The sequence below is a fragment of the Cetorhinus maximus genome, chromosome 2, assembly GCF_964194155.1.
Source record: "Cetorhinus maximus chromosome 2, sCetMax3.hap1.1, whole genome shotgun sequence".
Classification (NCBI taxonomy): domain Eukaryota; kingdom Metazoa; phylum Chordata; class Chondrichthyes; order Lamniformes; family Cetorhinidae; genus Cetorhinus; species Cetorhinus maximus.
The window spans coordinates 70,575,780-70,592,923 of record NC_135880.1 but is presented as its reverse complement, the minus strand read 5'-3'; the positions used below and the strand labels follow the sequence as shown (position 1 = coordinate 70,592,923).

At 42.2% G+C, this 17,144-nt stretch overlaps 1 protein-coding gene across 1 annotated transcript in view; it reads right to left on the bottom strand.

The window, feature by feature from the left end:
• Positions 1 to 17,144, bottom strand: part of krtcap2 (keratinocyte associated protein 2) — a 303,563-nt gene that overhangs the window by 198,364 nt on the left and 88,055 nt on the right. Inside the window, exon 2 of the mRNA XM_078565988.1 lies at positions 15,136 to 15,290. Coding sequence (XP_078422114.1) covers positions 15,136 to 15,290 — 155 coding nt within the window. The remainder of the gene's footprint in view (positions 1 to 15,135; positions 15,291 to 17,144) is intronic.

Here is a 17,144-nt window from a genome sequence, read left to right as displayed (position 1 = left end):
AAAATATTGACCCCGATAATATGCTGCCCACAACATAAAATGTTTGTCATTCAGGCAGGAGCAGGCAACCTAATTTTTTTAAGTTCTTCAAAGGGGGGAAGGGAGGGGAGGGTTTGCTCTTTGGGGGCTGCCCTTTGCTGATCACAAGGCAGCCACCCTAAGATGGAACACCAGTTACCTGCCCACACCTTAAACCCATCCCCTCCAACCTCCGCCCTCCTCCCTGACCTACCCAAACCATCCATACCCAAGACCCCAGACCTACCTGCTTTGGCGATCAATGGACCTTCTTCCTTCCTCTCCTGCATTCCTGGCAGTGGCCATTGATGTGCTCTTGGTGCTGCCAGGGCTTAGAGGGCAGGAACCCCTCCCTAGTGAGGGGCGGAAGTCCCACTTGGCCATCGTTTAGTTGCCCCAGAGCACTTTATGACTGTGGGATGAGTGGACCTGGAGCATGTCGACTCCACACTGACTTTGTTTCAGGGGGCGGGGGCATGCCATCCACCACCGCCCCCACCCCGGTAGTATTCAGCCCACTGCATTGGGGCACTGATTGCTCCTGACCCCACAAATGTATTATTTTTAATTTAGACTCAATAAAACAAGATTCATTTCTAAAACTCATATGGAAAAAGTTCACCCTATAGGAGATTGTACACCATCCATTTCATCTTCTCAGAAAAAATTCTGCAAAAAATTGCCTTCTCCCCCAAGTAACAAATTGAGCAAAACATTATCTAACTTATCTAACTTGTGTCCTGCCATCAAGAACCACCATGTCCTATACAAGATTTGATCATTTCACCTTGTGCTTATTGTTATAACCCACAATATTGAGATTTGAGATACATAGTTTTTAAGCATTAATTTAAATAATAAGCAAAGCACATTCACTGAAGACAAATTGTGATAGGTTTTCCCAGTGAGTAATGTTTCCTGTGGAGAAAATAAATGGAGTAAATTACCCCTGAAGTGTCAGCTGGCTGTGTTTGCTGCCATGCATGTGCAGTTCTAGTGTTTCTCTGCCTTCTTTACTCTTTTAGCGCAGGTCAGGACTTGCGGGGAAAAAAAACATCAGGAGACAAAGTGTACAGAAATTCATGGGAAATTTCCCCATTTCAACCTCGTCACAGATAGAACAAAGTTTCCAAACTTGGAGTGGGCGATGGAGCAGGAGGTGTTGGGTGGTGGGGGCATAGGGCAGCGGTTTAAAGCTGTGGGGTTGATACATTTAAATGTTCAATTCGCAGTCATTCCCTACAGGTTGTTTGCAATTACACTGTAATCTATCCTGTTAAATTTAAACTTTTTGTAATATTGACTATGAGTATTAGTATTACTTTCTCTTTTCAAATTTCAGTTAGATTATGAACCAAGTCTGTTCCAGTTACTCAATACTAAGTGTATTACGGCCCATCATCTTGGTTTGCTTGGAACATATTGTAGCAGAATTATATCCTTTGTGTAATCAAGACATTAACTGCTTTCTGACTGAGCAGTGACATCTGTATGGACCAGTGCGCATGCGCAGATGGCCATTTTCCGTTGGCAAGAGGCACAGTGGCGTCAGCTTGCCTCATTTACTGGCATACTTGCCTCTGAATCATAAAGATTCAAACTCCACTTGCGGACTTGAACACATTATTTTGGCTAACACTTTGAGCACCGTGCAGAGAGATTACTACATTGTCAGGGGTCTCAGCTTTTGGAAGACAGAAAATATAGCCCTTTCCAGGTGAAAGTAAAAGACCATATTTTTTTATTCACTCATGGGGTGTAGTCATCGCTAGCTAGGCCAGCGTTCCTAATGCCCATCCTTAATTGCATATGCCACTACTCAAACAAGAACAGGGTTTTTTTTGGTAAATTAGATGTGAAGTGGTTTGGGATCTTGATGATGTAACAAGGTGCTATATAAATGCAAGTGCTATTTCCTCTTCAAACCTTGATTTTTCACTTTACCTAAATTTTCATTAATTCACATGTCAGTCACCTACTTGTCTGTCAAGATCTTTTGCATCTTCTCCAATAATCTTTGGCTTGCTCCACACTTAGTATCAACAGTCTGATTGCACATTATGCTCATGACCAGCATGCTTTGCCAAGAGGCAGGAGAACTAGGATTTGTTTCATAAGTTGTCTATACAGTGAGTTGGTACTCTCAAAGACTCTCAGGAGAAGAAAGGAAGTGAACTGTGGGAGAGTCATCTCAGGCCTCTTCCAAGCATCTCTTACAAAAGCCTGGCCTGAGTGCATGTCAGTTTTTATTTCATGGAACTCTTTGTAGATGTTTATAGATACCTAAATGTAGACCACCTTCTTGACTGAAGAACAATGTGTGGTACTTAAAACAATTGCAAAAAATTGAAGAGAAAATATGGAAGAGGAGTTGGGTTAAATAAAACTGGGAACGAACAGTTCAATCTAACCACCATATTAGTCTCCGCATTCGTGTCTCTCCCCTCTCTCTAAAGTGGCTAAATGATTTGGTAAGGATGTAATTAATATAATTAAAATATAGTGGGAATTAAATTCTTAGGATGAGAAGGGAACCTGATGAAAATAATTTGATGAGATAATTAACACAAAATGGCAGAGAGAGAATATAATATTTACAGAGTTGGCTATATTTAATTAAATTATATGAATATTTAAAGTGCATATAACTAAAATAATAGGACTGCTTACAGTACATCAACACAAAGTGATAGAACTTAAAGCACTACTTAAAGAGTAATACTCAAATAACAGAGCTCATTATGTGCAATGAAAAATATATATATAGCTTTTTGTGCTGTAAATAAATGGGTTCTCACTTGTATACTTAAAAGAATGGTATTTTCATATGAAAGTATTAAGTAAACCAGATTTTTTTGTTTGTTCCTAGGAACATAATGGAAGGGAACTTTAATTTATCTAGCAGAGATAATTTTCTCCACACCAGCTAGGTATTAATCTGCTGGGGTGTCCCACTGCTTTTCAAAGCCAATAAAGTCATTTTGAATTACAATCACTGTTCTATTGTAGGGACACGATGAAATGACATAAATCCCTTCAAACAAAAACAGAAAATGCTGGAAAAACTCAGCAGGTCTGACAGCATCTGTGGAGAGAGAAACAGAGTTAATGTTTTGAGTCCGTATAACTCTTCTTCAGAGCTAAAGAGAAGTAAAAATGTGATGAAATTTATACTGTTTAAGGGGGGTGGAGCAGATGAAACTGGATAGAAGGCCAGCGATAGGTGGGGGCAATGGAGAGATTGCCAAAGATGTCATGGACAAAAGGACAAAGGGGGTGTTAGTTGCGGTGCCCTTTTGTTCATGACATCTTTGGTAATCTCTCCATTGCCCCCACCTATCACTGGCCTTCTATCCAGCTTCACCTGCTCCACCCCCCTTAAACAGTATCAATTTCATCACATTTTTACTTCTCTTTAGCTCTGAAGAAGTCATACAGACTCGAAACGTTGACTCTGTTTCTCTCCACAGATGCTGTTCAGACCTGCTGAGTTTTTCCAGCATTTTCTGTTTTTGTTTCAGATTTCCAGCATCCGCAGCATTTTATTTTTAGCTTAAATCCCTTCAAATGCTTCTCAAAACAGTTGTGATATCATTATAATGGAAATGACTCTTCTCCCTTCCCAAACAAGTCAAAAGGTTTGTAAAATATTTCTTTTGGAATAGAATCTTCCTCTATACCTTAAACTGCAAAACTCACATTTGGAAGTACTGATTTTCCCAACTCAGTGATAATATCTTTTAAAGCAAATCTGAAAATGCGAGAAACACACAACTAGCCAGTCAGCACCTGCAGAGTGAACAGACACATTGACAATTCTGGTGTGAAGCATTAAGACATTAAAGATGCAAATACCCAATGAAGTAAGTGCTTGGAGAAATGGGAGAAGGAAAACATGGAACTCTTGGAGGTTGAGGTTGGAGGGGTGGATGTTGGTGAAGTTAAACTGCTGCTATTGGTGCATCTTCAATTTCATCCACTCCACCATACATGCTCCTGACCTTTCCCTTCAACAGCAATGACTCACTTTATTCCACAGGCATCCTGGTCCTCAGTGCCATATCATCTTCCATCTCATCGAACGGTTTAACACAATTGTTTTCCTTTTCCTTTCATGTAATATGGATTGGAAACTCAAACAGCTGTTGGATGTCAGCCAACCTCCAAATTCCCCTGCTTCACCTTCTTATCCTATCTTTTTAATTTTACTTGTTCCTATATTTTCACAGTTCCTTCTGACCTTCTCCTCTCTGACCTGAAATGTTATCCTCAGTATGAGACACAGCTTCATCTCTCTACGCTGCCACATCAACACGATGACACATTTGGCTTCTGCCTCCTCAGACTCTATTTTTTGGGTTAGGAGATTCCCATCACTACTCCCCGCCAGCCCCCACCCCACCCCCACCCCAGCTCCCCACCACCACCTTCAACCCAATGCACCCACCCTGTATGACTGGTCCTTTCTTCTGTCTCCAGCCTTCACTACTCAATCAGACTCATTCTCCTGGCCTCTTTTCTCAATCTTTTCATTAACAATTGCTCCCTGCAATATTCTGTTTCTCCACTCCTAAAGGGAAGAGAATAGGAATGAAAACTCTCCTGCCTGCAACTTTTATGTGCCTGACCTCCTCTCATATTTCAGTTCTCTTGAAAGGGTCTGCAGCTGAAATGTTAACGTGTCTGTTGTTTCCCCAGATGTTGACATATCTGCTCAGTGTTTCCAGCATTTTCTGCTTTTTTGTTTCAAATTTCCACAAATGAAAGGCAGTTAAATTTTATTTCTATCCGAGGTGAATATTCATCTTTGGCTCAGATAGTATCGTTCTTTACATTGGCAAAGATCAAAGTTCCTGCTTCTGCTCTCACACATCTTGCTCACAGACAATGTCAGTTTGGTTCTGGTTGTGATTTTCTGCTGTTTAGCACAGCACAGTGCTGATAAGCCCATCACAATACAATTATTGACAGACAGGTTTCCCTAAGGACTTCTATCGGTGACTATTGAGCTGTGAATTTTAAAGTATCCTGTTGTAGCATCTCTAGGCCGCTATTTGGCAGAAATTTTTTTTAACTCTGTTTAAACTGCAGCAAGATCCTCTAATACAATGGCCAGGAGTTTGTCAGGCCATTGGCGGCTCACCCACCAGTCGGAGAATCAGCAGAGAAGCCCCCTCAGTTCCGTGGTGAAGGCCCAACAGAATCAGTTACCCTTCAAGTGCTTAAGTGGCCACCATCGGACCTTCCCCATGATTGGGTCCCTGGCAGCGGAAGCCCCACCTGCCGAGAGCTGCCAGCCAACCAGAGGCCAGCAGCTCCTCATTGCCGTCAACGCCAGCAGGAGTGACAGCAGCTACTAGTAATGCACCTATCATAGGCCCAGGATCATCATGGGACCCCAGGCTTTCAGTAGTCAGCCCCCTCTCTGATTCTTGACCACAAAGAACCCCCACACAGGAGACCGCTGGCAAACTTGATAGGGTTTGTTAGGCAGCCTTCCAAGGACGTTAGAAAGCCTTGCGGCCCCCATTTAACCCCTAAGCCACCCCTAAGTTGTGATGGGATAATGGATATCAGTTGGCTCATTACTGAGGTTAATGGACATCCTGCCACCATCAGCCAGGAATCTCACTAATTGGGGAAGTTATTGCTATTGCCAGCTGATGCGGGGCTTCTCCAGCTATTAAGTGGACCCAGCCACTGTGTTTCCTGCCACAATGGGCTACAATAAATCCAGCCCAATAACTGAATCAGAGGCCTGGATTTTCATCCTCGAGGCGGGTAGGGGGAGTCGGGAAAATTCCTGGCTCGGCCCCCCTGCCTCAGGAGAAAGTGCCCACAAAGGCGGAGTATTCATTGCCAGGGGCCAGGTGTGATCTGGAGTCGGGTCAGCTGACCCAGGAAGAAGTGCAGAACCAGCCATGGGGCTGCCAGGTATCGAGGTGGGCTGTTTAAAGGGCCTGCCTCAGCACCATGGGACTGTGTCCTAGTGAAAAAAAAGCAAAGGCCCTTCAGCCCTCACCACCCCCCCCACACACCCCTTTCACCCTCCAAACACTTCCCATGCCCCATCCATGCCACCTCATGCCCTCTTGCCAGGCTTGGCCCTTCCTCCCGCCCCCTCATTTTTTTATTGACAGCTCAGGCTTTCTGACTTCTGTGGTCAATTTCACAATGTTTGTTAACATAAGTCAAGTAGTTTCAAGTGTTTGTGGTTTTTGAAACTTCAAAGAGGTTGGTTGATTGACACTTTTATTAGCTTGTCCAGACTCTTTTTCAAGCATAGGCGAAATTTATCAATGAATTACATATTTTCAAAGCTTTTTTTTCACATATACCACTTTACACATTGATGTTCATTGGTTCTAGAAAGTGTACTGTGGGTCAATGGGCATGAAAGTGCCAGAGCTTGGCATAGAGGGCACGAGGGGACATATGGGGTGGGTGGGCAGGTGTAACTCAGCATGGGGCCATGAGGGGGGCCTTTTGAACTTACCTTTTAAAAGGTCCACACATGCACAATTGGGTTCACCATTCCTCTAAGGGAGCATGAACCACATAAAAATCTGGCCCGACCTCATGAAAATTGCAGAGGAGGAGGAGATCCCCATCTCTGCAATGCAGCTGGCCAGCTCAGGAGTGCCAGATGCAGCTTCTGACAGGAAGCAGTCTGCATCCTTTAAAGGCACTCCCAAAAATTAGACAGCCTGGGAGTGTGGTCGGGAATCCTGGAATCGGGACCCGCCAGCCATTTTTAAAGGGCTCCCTAGTCAACCCAACTCAGTGAAAATTCAAGCCAAGATCTTCTGGAAGATGGAGTGATGAGATGAAATTCTTTTCACTGTGGCTCACATGGTCACCATTTGCAATCCACATATGAGTAATGAGTCGCCATATTGTCACTGCATTAATTTATGCAGAATCAGCAAAAATATGAATTCATTTATATGCAGTTAATTAAGTTTTTACGTTTCTTTACTGTGCTGAAGTCAACCTAGATTATAATACTATTAGTAATTGTCACTGCATAAATGTATTATGACAGTTTGGGAAACTTTTGCTAAGTGTTTTTTTTAATTATGATTTAATAAATTAATCTTCAAGTGAACAACTCTTTTCCGAGCAAATGCATCTTTATATCAGTCAAACTGATTATTAAATGGTTATGCAGATACCACACTGTATTTATTAATGCATGCTGGAAGTGTGCATCAAACTGGCTCTATTATATGGATTTTTGTTTATCAGTTGATACAAAGCAAGATTACCAATAAGCTGTCTGCATTTTTGTTAGGGCAATCGTACACTCTCTGAGGAGGAGCTGATTTTGAAATGATTGGTGGATGACAGTAATAAACAAAATAACAAAAATAGATCCTGTGATAGAGCAGATTTTTTGATAGTATCAAAATGTATTAACCAAAACAAAAAATGTTCATGTTGCTCTCAACTTATTACCCCAGGCTTACTTCAGAAATTGATCTAACAATCCTTCATGTTTCATTCAGAGTACATTGAATGAGAATTGTGTTCCCTTTTTCTAGTGCATTTGCAGGAACATGCTACTCCACATTCAACCACATACTTGCTGGAGATGTTTTTTTTTGGACATCTGGACAGTAATGGACAGCAGAAACCACAACATGGATTTACTTGTAGTAATGCACCATGTTACGAAGATGGATCAGGTATAAGGCAGATTGCTAAGCAGGTGTCGCAGGAGATATGGGATCGCTCATTTTGTATACATGGATTTCCAGAATCTTATATACAGACAAAAATGCCAAATTAAAGTCTCCGTTGATTTGTGACCTCTTGGACATTCTCGTGGAGACAAGTCATGCACCATTGTTGATCCCCAGTAGGAAATAGAAGCGTAGAACCAGTTGCTAGGCAGTGTGATGAAAGTAATGCCTCCTTTAAAAGTAAGTGCATTAGATATTAAATGCACTTAAAAACATAAAAAATCTCAGGACTAAAATTGACTATAATCCCAATTTTCCACTGCTGTCAGAGATGAATTTCTATCAATTTGCAGACTCACTTGTGCTTGCAGCACAGAAGGCATGCCTGGTCTAATTTTGCGATGCAAGTCCCTCTTCCTAACTTAATAGCCAGTCATACAATTGTAGGAAAAGTTTAGCCTTCACCACATTTGGCAGGAATCATAAACATAGAACAGAAGAAATCAGGGCTGTAGTAGAACATACCGTGCATTGAAAAACTCATGACTGAACTTTACTACCTATCTCTGTATCCCTTGATTCTCTCAGTACCCAAAAATCTATTGATTTCAGTCTCGAATGCACACATCAACTGAGTATCCGTACCTCTCTAGGTAGAGAGCTCCAAAGACTCACGCCCCTCTGAGTGAACAAATTTTACCTCTCTCCAGTCCCAAATGGCTGACCGCTTATCTTACGATTATGACCCCTAGTTATAAGCTCTCCATCCAGGCGAAACCATCCCTTAGCCCACTAAGAATTTTACATGTTTCAATGAGATCAGCTCTCATTCTTCTAAACTGATGAGAACATAGGCCCAGGCTAATCAATTTCTGCTCATAAAATAGCGTGGTCATCCCAGGATCAACCCAGTGCAGGGAACAGCTCTTAAAGAGTTGCAGCTAACCACTGAAGGTCAATCTGTGGTAACATCATACAATTGAAATAAATTACTAGAATTTTAGGTTGGAGACATATGGACAATGCTGTTTTTTCACCAGTTGACAAAGTAATGGCTGTCCTGCACAAGATGCACCAAAGAAGGATAGGCCAACTTGGGGCAGAAGACCACATAAGTGCAAGCTACTAACAAGTTGTTGTTGCTATCCAGTTCCTTGACACTTGGCTGCAAATAAGGAAGAAGTTTGCTGGCATTAGGATGAAGGTGATTTTGAGTGTGCTCTCAGAGTAACCACATTTCTTGCAGCCTATCAGCTGTAGCACCAACTCAATTAAATTGAAGCTTTTAAAAAATACAATTAAATAAAACGTAAAATGCTTCAGAATGTGTAGAAGATGTGAACAAATTGCTATATTGGAATAGGTATTGCAATGAACTTTGAGTCCTGTAAATAGAAGCAATTGTCAGAGAATCCAGAGTTCTGAATTCTTAAGCACATTGACATTTCTATCAATGTCTTATATAAATAGCCTGGATAAGTTAGTCCTGCCAATATCTCTATGGATTTTTTTGCCCTAGAACTGTTGGTACTGACTTTTCCCAACGTATTGAACTATATATCTCATTTACTCTAACTCGAACTGTTTCACCAAAATTGGATACAACTGTGACATACATAAAATGCTTCATTGTTGTTTTTTTTCCCCTTGATTTAAATGATTTAGTTTGTATAGCAAGCTTCATTCTTTTCAGAATGCATAAATGTTAGTGAATTAGTGCCCTTGTATTTGATTTCCATCTGTGTTTATCTGAATTATTTTTAAAAATCTTATAAGAATATAAGAAATCAATCTGTATCGCTTCAGGCATTTTGTTTCTCATACTCAATCACTAAAATGGCAAACGATTTATTCATGTGAGTAACATGGTGATGTAGAATATCAAATCTATTTTTAGTGAGAAATCCAGATAAAGAGTTGAAGGGAGCACACTGCCAAGACAGGAAAAATAAAGGAAAAGAGAAGATAAATCAAGTAGTGATGATTCGATGACATAAAATGTGGTTCCAAGAGTGAGACAGGAGGATCTCCACTCGCCATCATGAATGATGGTGAAACCCAACATATGAGTTCAGAGGCAAGGCTGAAGTGTTCACAACCATCTTGACCCACAAATGCTGAGTTGTTAATCCATATTGGCTTTGTCCTGTGGTGACTACCATATCTGTCTTCAGATACTTGAAAATCAAAAGGTAAATGGGAGGAAGAACTTAAAACAATCACCATCACCAGTGAAAAGGTGCTCGGAAAACTATTAGACCTAGAGGCTGGCAAGTCCCCAGAACCAGATGGCCTGCATTCTAGGGTCTTAAAAGAAGTGGCTGCAAAGACAGTAGATGCATTGGTTACAATCTTCCAAAATTCCTCACAATCTGGAAAGGTCCCCATGGATTAGAAAATAGCTAATGTAACACCGTTATTGAAAAAAGGAGGGAGACAGAAAGCAGGAAACCTGCTCAGCATAACATCTGTCATAGGGAAATTGCTAGAATCCATTATTAAGGAGGTTATGGCAGGATATTTAGAAAATCATAATGTGATCAAACAGAGTCAACATGGCTTTGTGAAAGAGAAATCATGTTAACTAATTTATTAGAGTTTTTTTGAGGAAGTTACAAGCTAAGTGGATAGAGGGGAACCTGTAGATGTGGTGTACTTGGATTTACAAAAGGCATTTGATAAGGTGCCACATCAAAGGTTACTATGCAAGATAAGAGCACATGGTTTAGGGGTAGCATGACTGGTTAGCTAACAGGAAGTAGAGAGTAGGGACAAATAGGTATTTTTTGGGATGGCAAGCTGTAACTAGTGGAATGCCACAGGGATCAATGCTGGGGCCTCAACTATTTACAATCTATGTCAATGACTTAGATGAAGGGATTGAATATATGATAGATAAATTTGTCAACGATCCTAGACAGGTAGGAAAGTAAGTTAGCAAGTGGAAGTAGAGAGTCTGCAAAAGGATACAAGCAGGTTAAGTGAGTGGGCAAAAATTTGGCAGATGGAGCATAATCTATAAAATTCCCACTTTGGCAGGAAGAATAGAAAAGCAATATACTATTTAAATGGAGAGAAATTGTAGATCTCGGTGGTACAGAGAGATGTGGGTGGTCTGGTACGCAAATCACAAAAAGTTAGTATGCAGGTACAGCAAGTGATTAGGAAGGCAAAAGGAATGTTGGCATTTATTGCAAGGGGGATGGAATATAAAAGTAGGACCACATCTGGAATACTGTGTACAGTTTTGGTCTCTTTATTTGAAAAAAGGTTAAAATTGCATTGGAAGAAGTTTAGAGCAGGTTCACTTGACTCATTCCTGGGATGAAGGACTTATTTTATGAAGAAAGGTTGAACAGGTTAGACCTATACCCATTGGAGTTTAGAAGAATGAGAGGTGATCATACTGATTCACATAAGGTCCTAAGGGGGCTTGTAAGGGTGAATATAGGAGGATGTTTCCTCTTGTGGGGGAGACTAGAACTAGGGGACACAGTCTAAGAATAAGAGGTCTTCATTTTAAGACAGAGACGAGGAGATTTCTTTTTCTCTCAGGGGGTCATTAGTGTGTGGAATTCTCTTCCCCAGAAAGCAGTGGAGGCTGGGTGATTAAATTTATTCAAGGTAGGGTTAGATTTTTGATAGCCATGGGAGTCAAAGGTTATGGGGGGCAGACACAAAAATGGAGTTGAGAGCACAACTAGATCAGCCATGATCTTATTGAATGGCAGAGCAGGCTCAAAGGGCCGAATGGCCTATAATGCTCCTAAGTCCTATGTTCCTATATGTGATGCTGGTGTTTAGTCATTCAAACTATCTGCACTGCTAGCCAAGCTATTTCAGTACAGCTATAACACAGGCACCTACCTGGCAAGAACATACAAATCAGGATCTTATGACATCATTAGGACCTCTTTATTTCAAGCTACCTTAACTCAAAAAAATTATAATTCTGCCAATTCTGTTCAGTAAAGCCTACCAGGATTGATTTTTAAGGGTAATTGCAAGCAATACATAAAGTGGTATTCACCTGCCAGCACAGAAATCATAGGTATTGCATTTGCAAGACTTTACATGTTGTCCTTTTTGGATTTATGAGCTGGATTTTCATGGAGTCAGAGATACTCCAAGCAGGGGTGAAAATAGTGGTCAGGACCCAATTCTGGGATTCCTGACCCCCTTTCCTGGAGTTTCCCATTTTCAGGAGTGCCTTTTATGGATGCGGGCTGGTTCGGGTAGCGAGCCTGCCCCCTGGCCAGCTCCACTGTGGGGATAGGCATGTCCTCGACCTCTGCAATTCTCCTGGAGTCAGGCCAACTTTTCAAAGAGTTGTGGCTCACAGCCTCACCTCAGAGGTGTCATGAACCATAGTCTGCATGTGAGAATCTTTTGAAAGGGAAGTTCAAAATGTCCTCCTCATACCCCTCATGCCAAGGTACATCCCCCACTCACCCCCTAAGGCACCTCATGCTCCCATTTCAAGGTATGCCCCCACCCTGCCCTTTTTCCCCCTCATGCCTCCATGCCAAGTCATGATATTGTACAATTGACAAAAGAGAGCAGAGAGCCAGAGCTATCAATCAAGCTCTGAGACACATTCGTTTCAGTGCTGTTATGGATTTCTGGGCTCTCAGCCAAGCCCCATTCTGCCTTTGTGGCTGAGAGTGAAACATCCATTGGAGTACTGAAATATCTGAGCCCCAGAGAAAACATTGCTCGATTGACAGCTCTGGCTATCTGATCTCATCCGTCAATTGCACAATGTTTAATTACGTGGGGGCATACCTTGGGTTGAGGGGTCATAAGGGTATATCGGAGGCAAAGCTTGGCATGGGAGCATGAGGAGACATAGGATGTGGGTGGGGGACATACTTTGGCATGGCAGGCATGAGGGGCCACTGTGGATAGGTGGGGGAAAATAAGGTGACATGGATATGGCATGGGGTGTATGTGGAGATGAGGGGTGAGGGCTAGAGGGCCTGACCATTCTCATTTTAACTGGGACAAAGTCCCACAGAATTGAGGTGGGTCTTTTAAGCAGCCTGCCTCAACACCCGACAGCTTCTGTCGCTATGTCCAAACTCTTTCCTGGAACAGCTTGCCTGACTGCAACCCACACCTGCCTCCCTCTCCCCCAAAAATGAAAATCTTGTTTTTCTGGCACTTTCTCCCAAGGTGGGTGGGCCAAGCTGGGGGTTTTCTTGACTCCCACTATCCACCTTGAGGATGAAAATCCAGCCTTACATTAGCGAGTTTGCCTTGGAGGTTGCTGTTTTGTAAATTCATTTTGTTTATACACTTTACATAAGCGCGCAGGGATTTTTGTTAATGATTTCACAGGATGTGGGTGTTGCTGGCTGGCCTGTATTTATTGCCTGTCTCTAAGAAGCTGGTAGTGAGCCACCTTCTAGAAATGCTGCAGTCCATGTGGTGAAAGTAGAGCTTCAGTGGTGTTAGGAAGGGAGTTCCATGATTTTGATCCAGCGACAGTGAAGGAACGCCAACATATTTCCCAGTCAGGATGGTGTGTGGCTTGGAGGAAAACTTGGTGCTCTTGGTGGTGTTCCCATGCATCTGCTGCCCTTGTCCTTCTAGGTGGTAGAGATTGTTGGGTTTGGAAGGTGCTGTCAAAGGAGCCTTGGTGAGTTGCTGCAGTGGACCTTGTAGATGGTACACACACTGCTGCCACTGTGCATCAGTGGTGGAGGGAGGAAATGTTTAAGTGATGGATGGACAATCAAGCTGCTTTGCCCTGAATGCTGTCGAGCTATTTGACTGTTTTTAGAGCTGCACTCATCCAGGCAAGTGCAGTATATTCCATCACACTCTTAACTTGTGCCTTGTCGTTGACGGGCAGGTTTTGGGGAGTCAGGAAGTGAGTTACTTGCTGCAGAATTCACAGCCTCTGATTGGCTGATGGAGCCACATTATTTATATGGTTAGTCCAGTTCAGTTTCATGAAAGCACACACAACCTCCTGTTAAGCGATGCAGTCACCCTTTAAATAAGCCTCTTTAAGCAACTCATCAGAAATCCAGCCCTAAAACCAAGGAGGCTGCTCATTACTGATGTGATTATAGGGGCAGCCAAACAATCATAATATTATGAGGCTTAGCTGTTAAAGTCAACAAGGACTCACAATGAATCACCTGGGCATGTCACCCGCCCTGTCTCACTCACCTGAATCCGTCTCAGTTAAAATCAAAACATTTTTATTTTTTCTTGTCCGTACATAGTTTTCCTTATTGTTTGAATCACGAGCGCTCCATTCAAGGTTTTCCATTTGATCATTTGTTGCATTACAAATTAGAGACCTTTACTCCTCTGTGCTGAATTACAGTTCCACAGTTAACACCCAGTTGCCCACACATGTGCCCACATCATGAATGAACCTGGGCAGTGAGTGCTAACAGGCACATTTGGATGGGATCACAGCTGAGTCTCTCCCTGACTGTTGTGTATTGCACTGGATAAAAACTCAACATGTAGATTAGCTGGCAGCCATAATTGAACCAACTTTATTTACGCCTCCTCGACAGAGAGGGCAGCAGAGAGGGCAATATAACAAAATACTCAGATTTTGCAATATATAAACTGACCTCACGTAATATTCACATGCACGGGTTCCTGAATAACAGAGTCCTGGCTGAAAGCTTTCCGTTCCATTATTCCAGAGATCATTAAGTCAATTTTGTATCTTTACATCTACAATAACAACAGTTTGTGTTTATATAGCACCTTTAATTAGTAAAACATCCCTAGGCTCTTCACAGAAGTAGTGCAAGTTAAAATTTGACAACAAGCCACGTGACGATATATTAGGGCAGATGATCAAAGCTTAGTCAAAGAAATAACTTTAAAGGAAAGAGACATATAGAGAGGCAGAGAGGATTTGGGAGGGATAAAAGCAAAAAACTGTGGATGCTGGAAGATTTGAGAGGGAATTATGTCCTGTTGAAATCAGTTAACTCAGCCCAGGGTATGGACTAAACCTAGGATCTTCCTGTTCTGTACAACTCAGTTCAACTCTGCACTGATTAGAAAGTTTTGTCCTTTGTCACAGGGCAGGAGGTTACAGGGGAAAGTTGGTAGTGTTATATCTGGGGGTTTACTGAGAAATTAATTAGACGTGAAAATACTGTTTAATGGACAAACATTTAATGCACTTGCATGATACCCTTCTGTTCAGTATTTTAACAGAGGCCTCAACCCATGTAAGATTAAATTCTTGCGTTAAAATAGCAGCTAGAAGAATGTAATGTAAACATGTTTAGCCCCCGTCCATTGATCTCATCAGATCAGTTTTTGTGTACTATTCTTGTGGGAAAAGCATATTTTTCAGATGACTGTATTTTATTAAGTTCTAATAATTCAACAATCATTTTAAATAATTAGTATATTGAGCTAGTCTAGCTTATACAGCAAAGGATACAGTCAGTGAAAAAATAAACAAATATGATGCCACAAAGCCAGAGAAGAAAATCAGTCCTTTGTCGTTTACCAGTTTTGCTTTGTATATTTTCAGAGCTGAGTAAATCAGAATCGACAGCGAGAAGGACAGAAGGAATGATACTGCAGTCCTTTTACCTATGAGTAATTACAAAAAAAAATTAAACGGAAATAGGAACAGAAATTACCTTGAAGTATGAAATGATAACCTGAAAGTAAGTTGTAAGATGTATCATAACCTGTATGGGATAAAGCAAGAATTAGTAGAACAGTATTATAATGTGGCAACAGGCAGGCATTCCATCTTCCTCAAACAATATCACAGGCAGAATGTTAATATCTATATATTGCATTGTCCTGCTGGTACCTTACATTCAAACATTAGAGTGTTGGTGCTTTTTAACTTTTCCTATTAATATTCACTATCTGAACTTGCAAATGAGACACTGTGCCAGGACAAAGTGGTAACCATAAATATTACAAATTACACATTTGGGGACAGTATAGTGAGGGGAATTGACACTGTTCTCTGCAGCAAAGAGCAAGAGTCCACAAGGCTGTGTTTCCTGCTCAGTGTCAGGTTTCTGGACATTTGCTGAGGGCTGGGGGGGAACTTACAGTGGAAGGGGGAGGATCCAGTTGTCATGGTCCATGTCGGTAAGAAATGATAAAAACAAAAAGCTGCGGATGCTTGAAATCCAAAACAAAAAATGAAAAATACCTGGAAAAACTCAGCAGGTCTGGCAGCATCGGCGGAGAAGAGTACAGTTGACGTTTCAAGTCCTCATGACCCTTCATCAGAACTAAGTAAAAATAGGAGAGGAGTGAAATATAAGCTGGTTTAAGGGCCGGGGAGGGGGTGGGGTGGGGTGGGGGGGGGGAGAGAGAGAGAGAGAGAGAGAGAGAGAGAGAAGGGGGTGTGTGGTTGTTGGGACAAGCAAGCAGTGATAGGAGGAGATAACCAAAAGATGTCACTGACAAAAGAACAAAGAAGGTGTTGAAGGTGGTGATATTATCTAAAAGAATGTGCTAATTAAGAATGGATAGCAGGACAAGCAAGGTACAGATAGCTCTAGTGGGGGTGGGGTGAAAAAAGACTAAAAGGGCATAAAAGGTATAGATAAATGATCGGTGGAATACATTAAAAATAATGGAAATAGGTGGGAAAAGGAAAATCTATATAAATTATTGGAAAAAACAAAAAGGAGGGGGAAGAAATGGAAAGGGGGTGGAGATGGAGGAGGGAGTTTAAGATCTAAAATTGTTGAATTCAATATTCAGCCCAGAAGGCTGTAAAGTGCCTATTCGGTAGATGAGGTGCTGTTCCTCCAGTTTGCGTTGAGCTTCACTGGAACAATGCAGCAAGCCAAGGACAGACATGTGGGCAAGAGAGCAGGGTGGAGTGTTAAAATGGCAAGCGACAGGGAGGTCTGCGTTATGCTTGCGGACAGACCGAAGGTATTCTGCAAAGCGGTCACCCAGTCTGCGTTTGGTCTCTCCAATGTAGAGGAAACCGCATTGGGAGCAACGAATGCAGTAGACTAAATTGAAGGAAATGCAAGTGAAATGCTGCTTCACTTGAAAGGAGTGTTTGGGCCCTTGGATGGTGAGGAGAGAGGAAGTGAAGGGGCAGGTATTGCATATCTTGCGTTCACATGGGGAGGTGCCATAGGAGGGGGTTGAGGAGTAGGGGGTGATGGAGGAGTGGACCAGGGTGTCATGGAGGGAATGATCCCTACGGAATGCCGTCAGGGGGATTGAAGGGAGATGTGTTTGGTGGTGGCATCATGCTGGAGTTGGCGGAAATGGTGGAGGATGATCCTTTGAATGCGGAGGGTGCTGGGGTGATAAGTGAGGACAAGGGGGACCCTATCATGTTTCTGGGAGGGAGGAGAAGGCGTGAGGGCGGATGCACGGGAGATGGGCTGGACACGGTTGAGGGCCCTGTCAACTACCGTGGGTGGAAAACCTCGGTTAAGGAAGAAGGAGGAC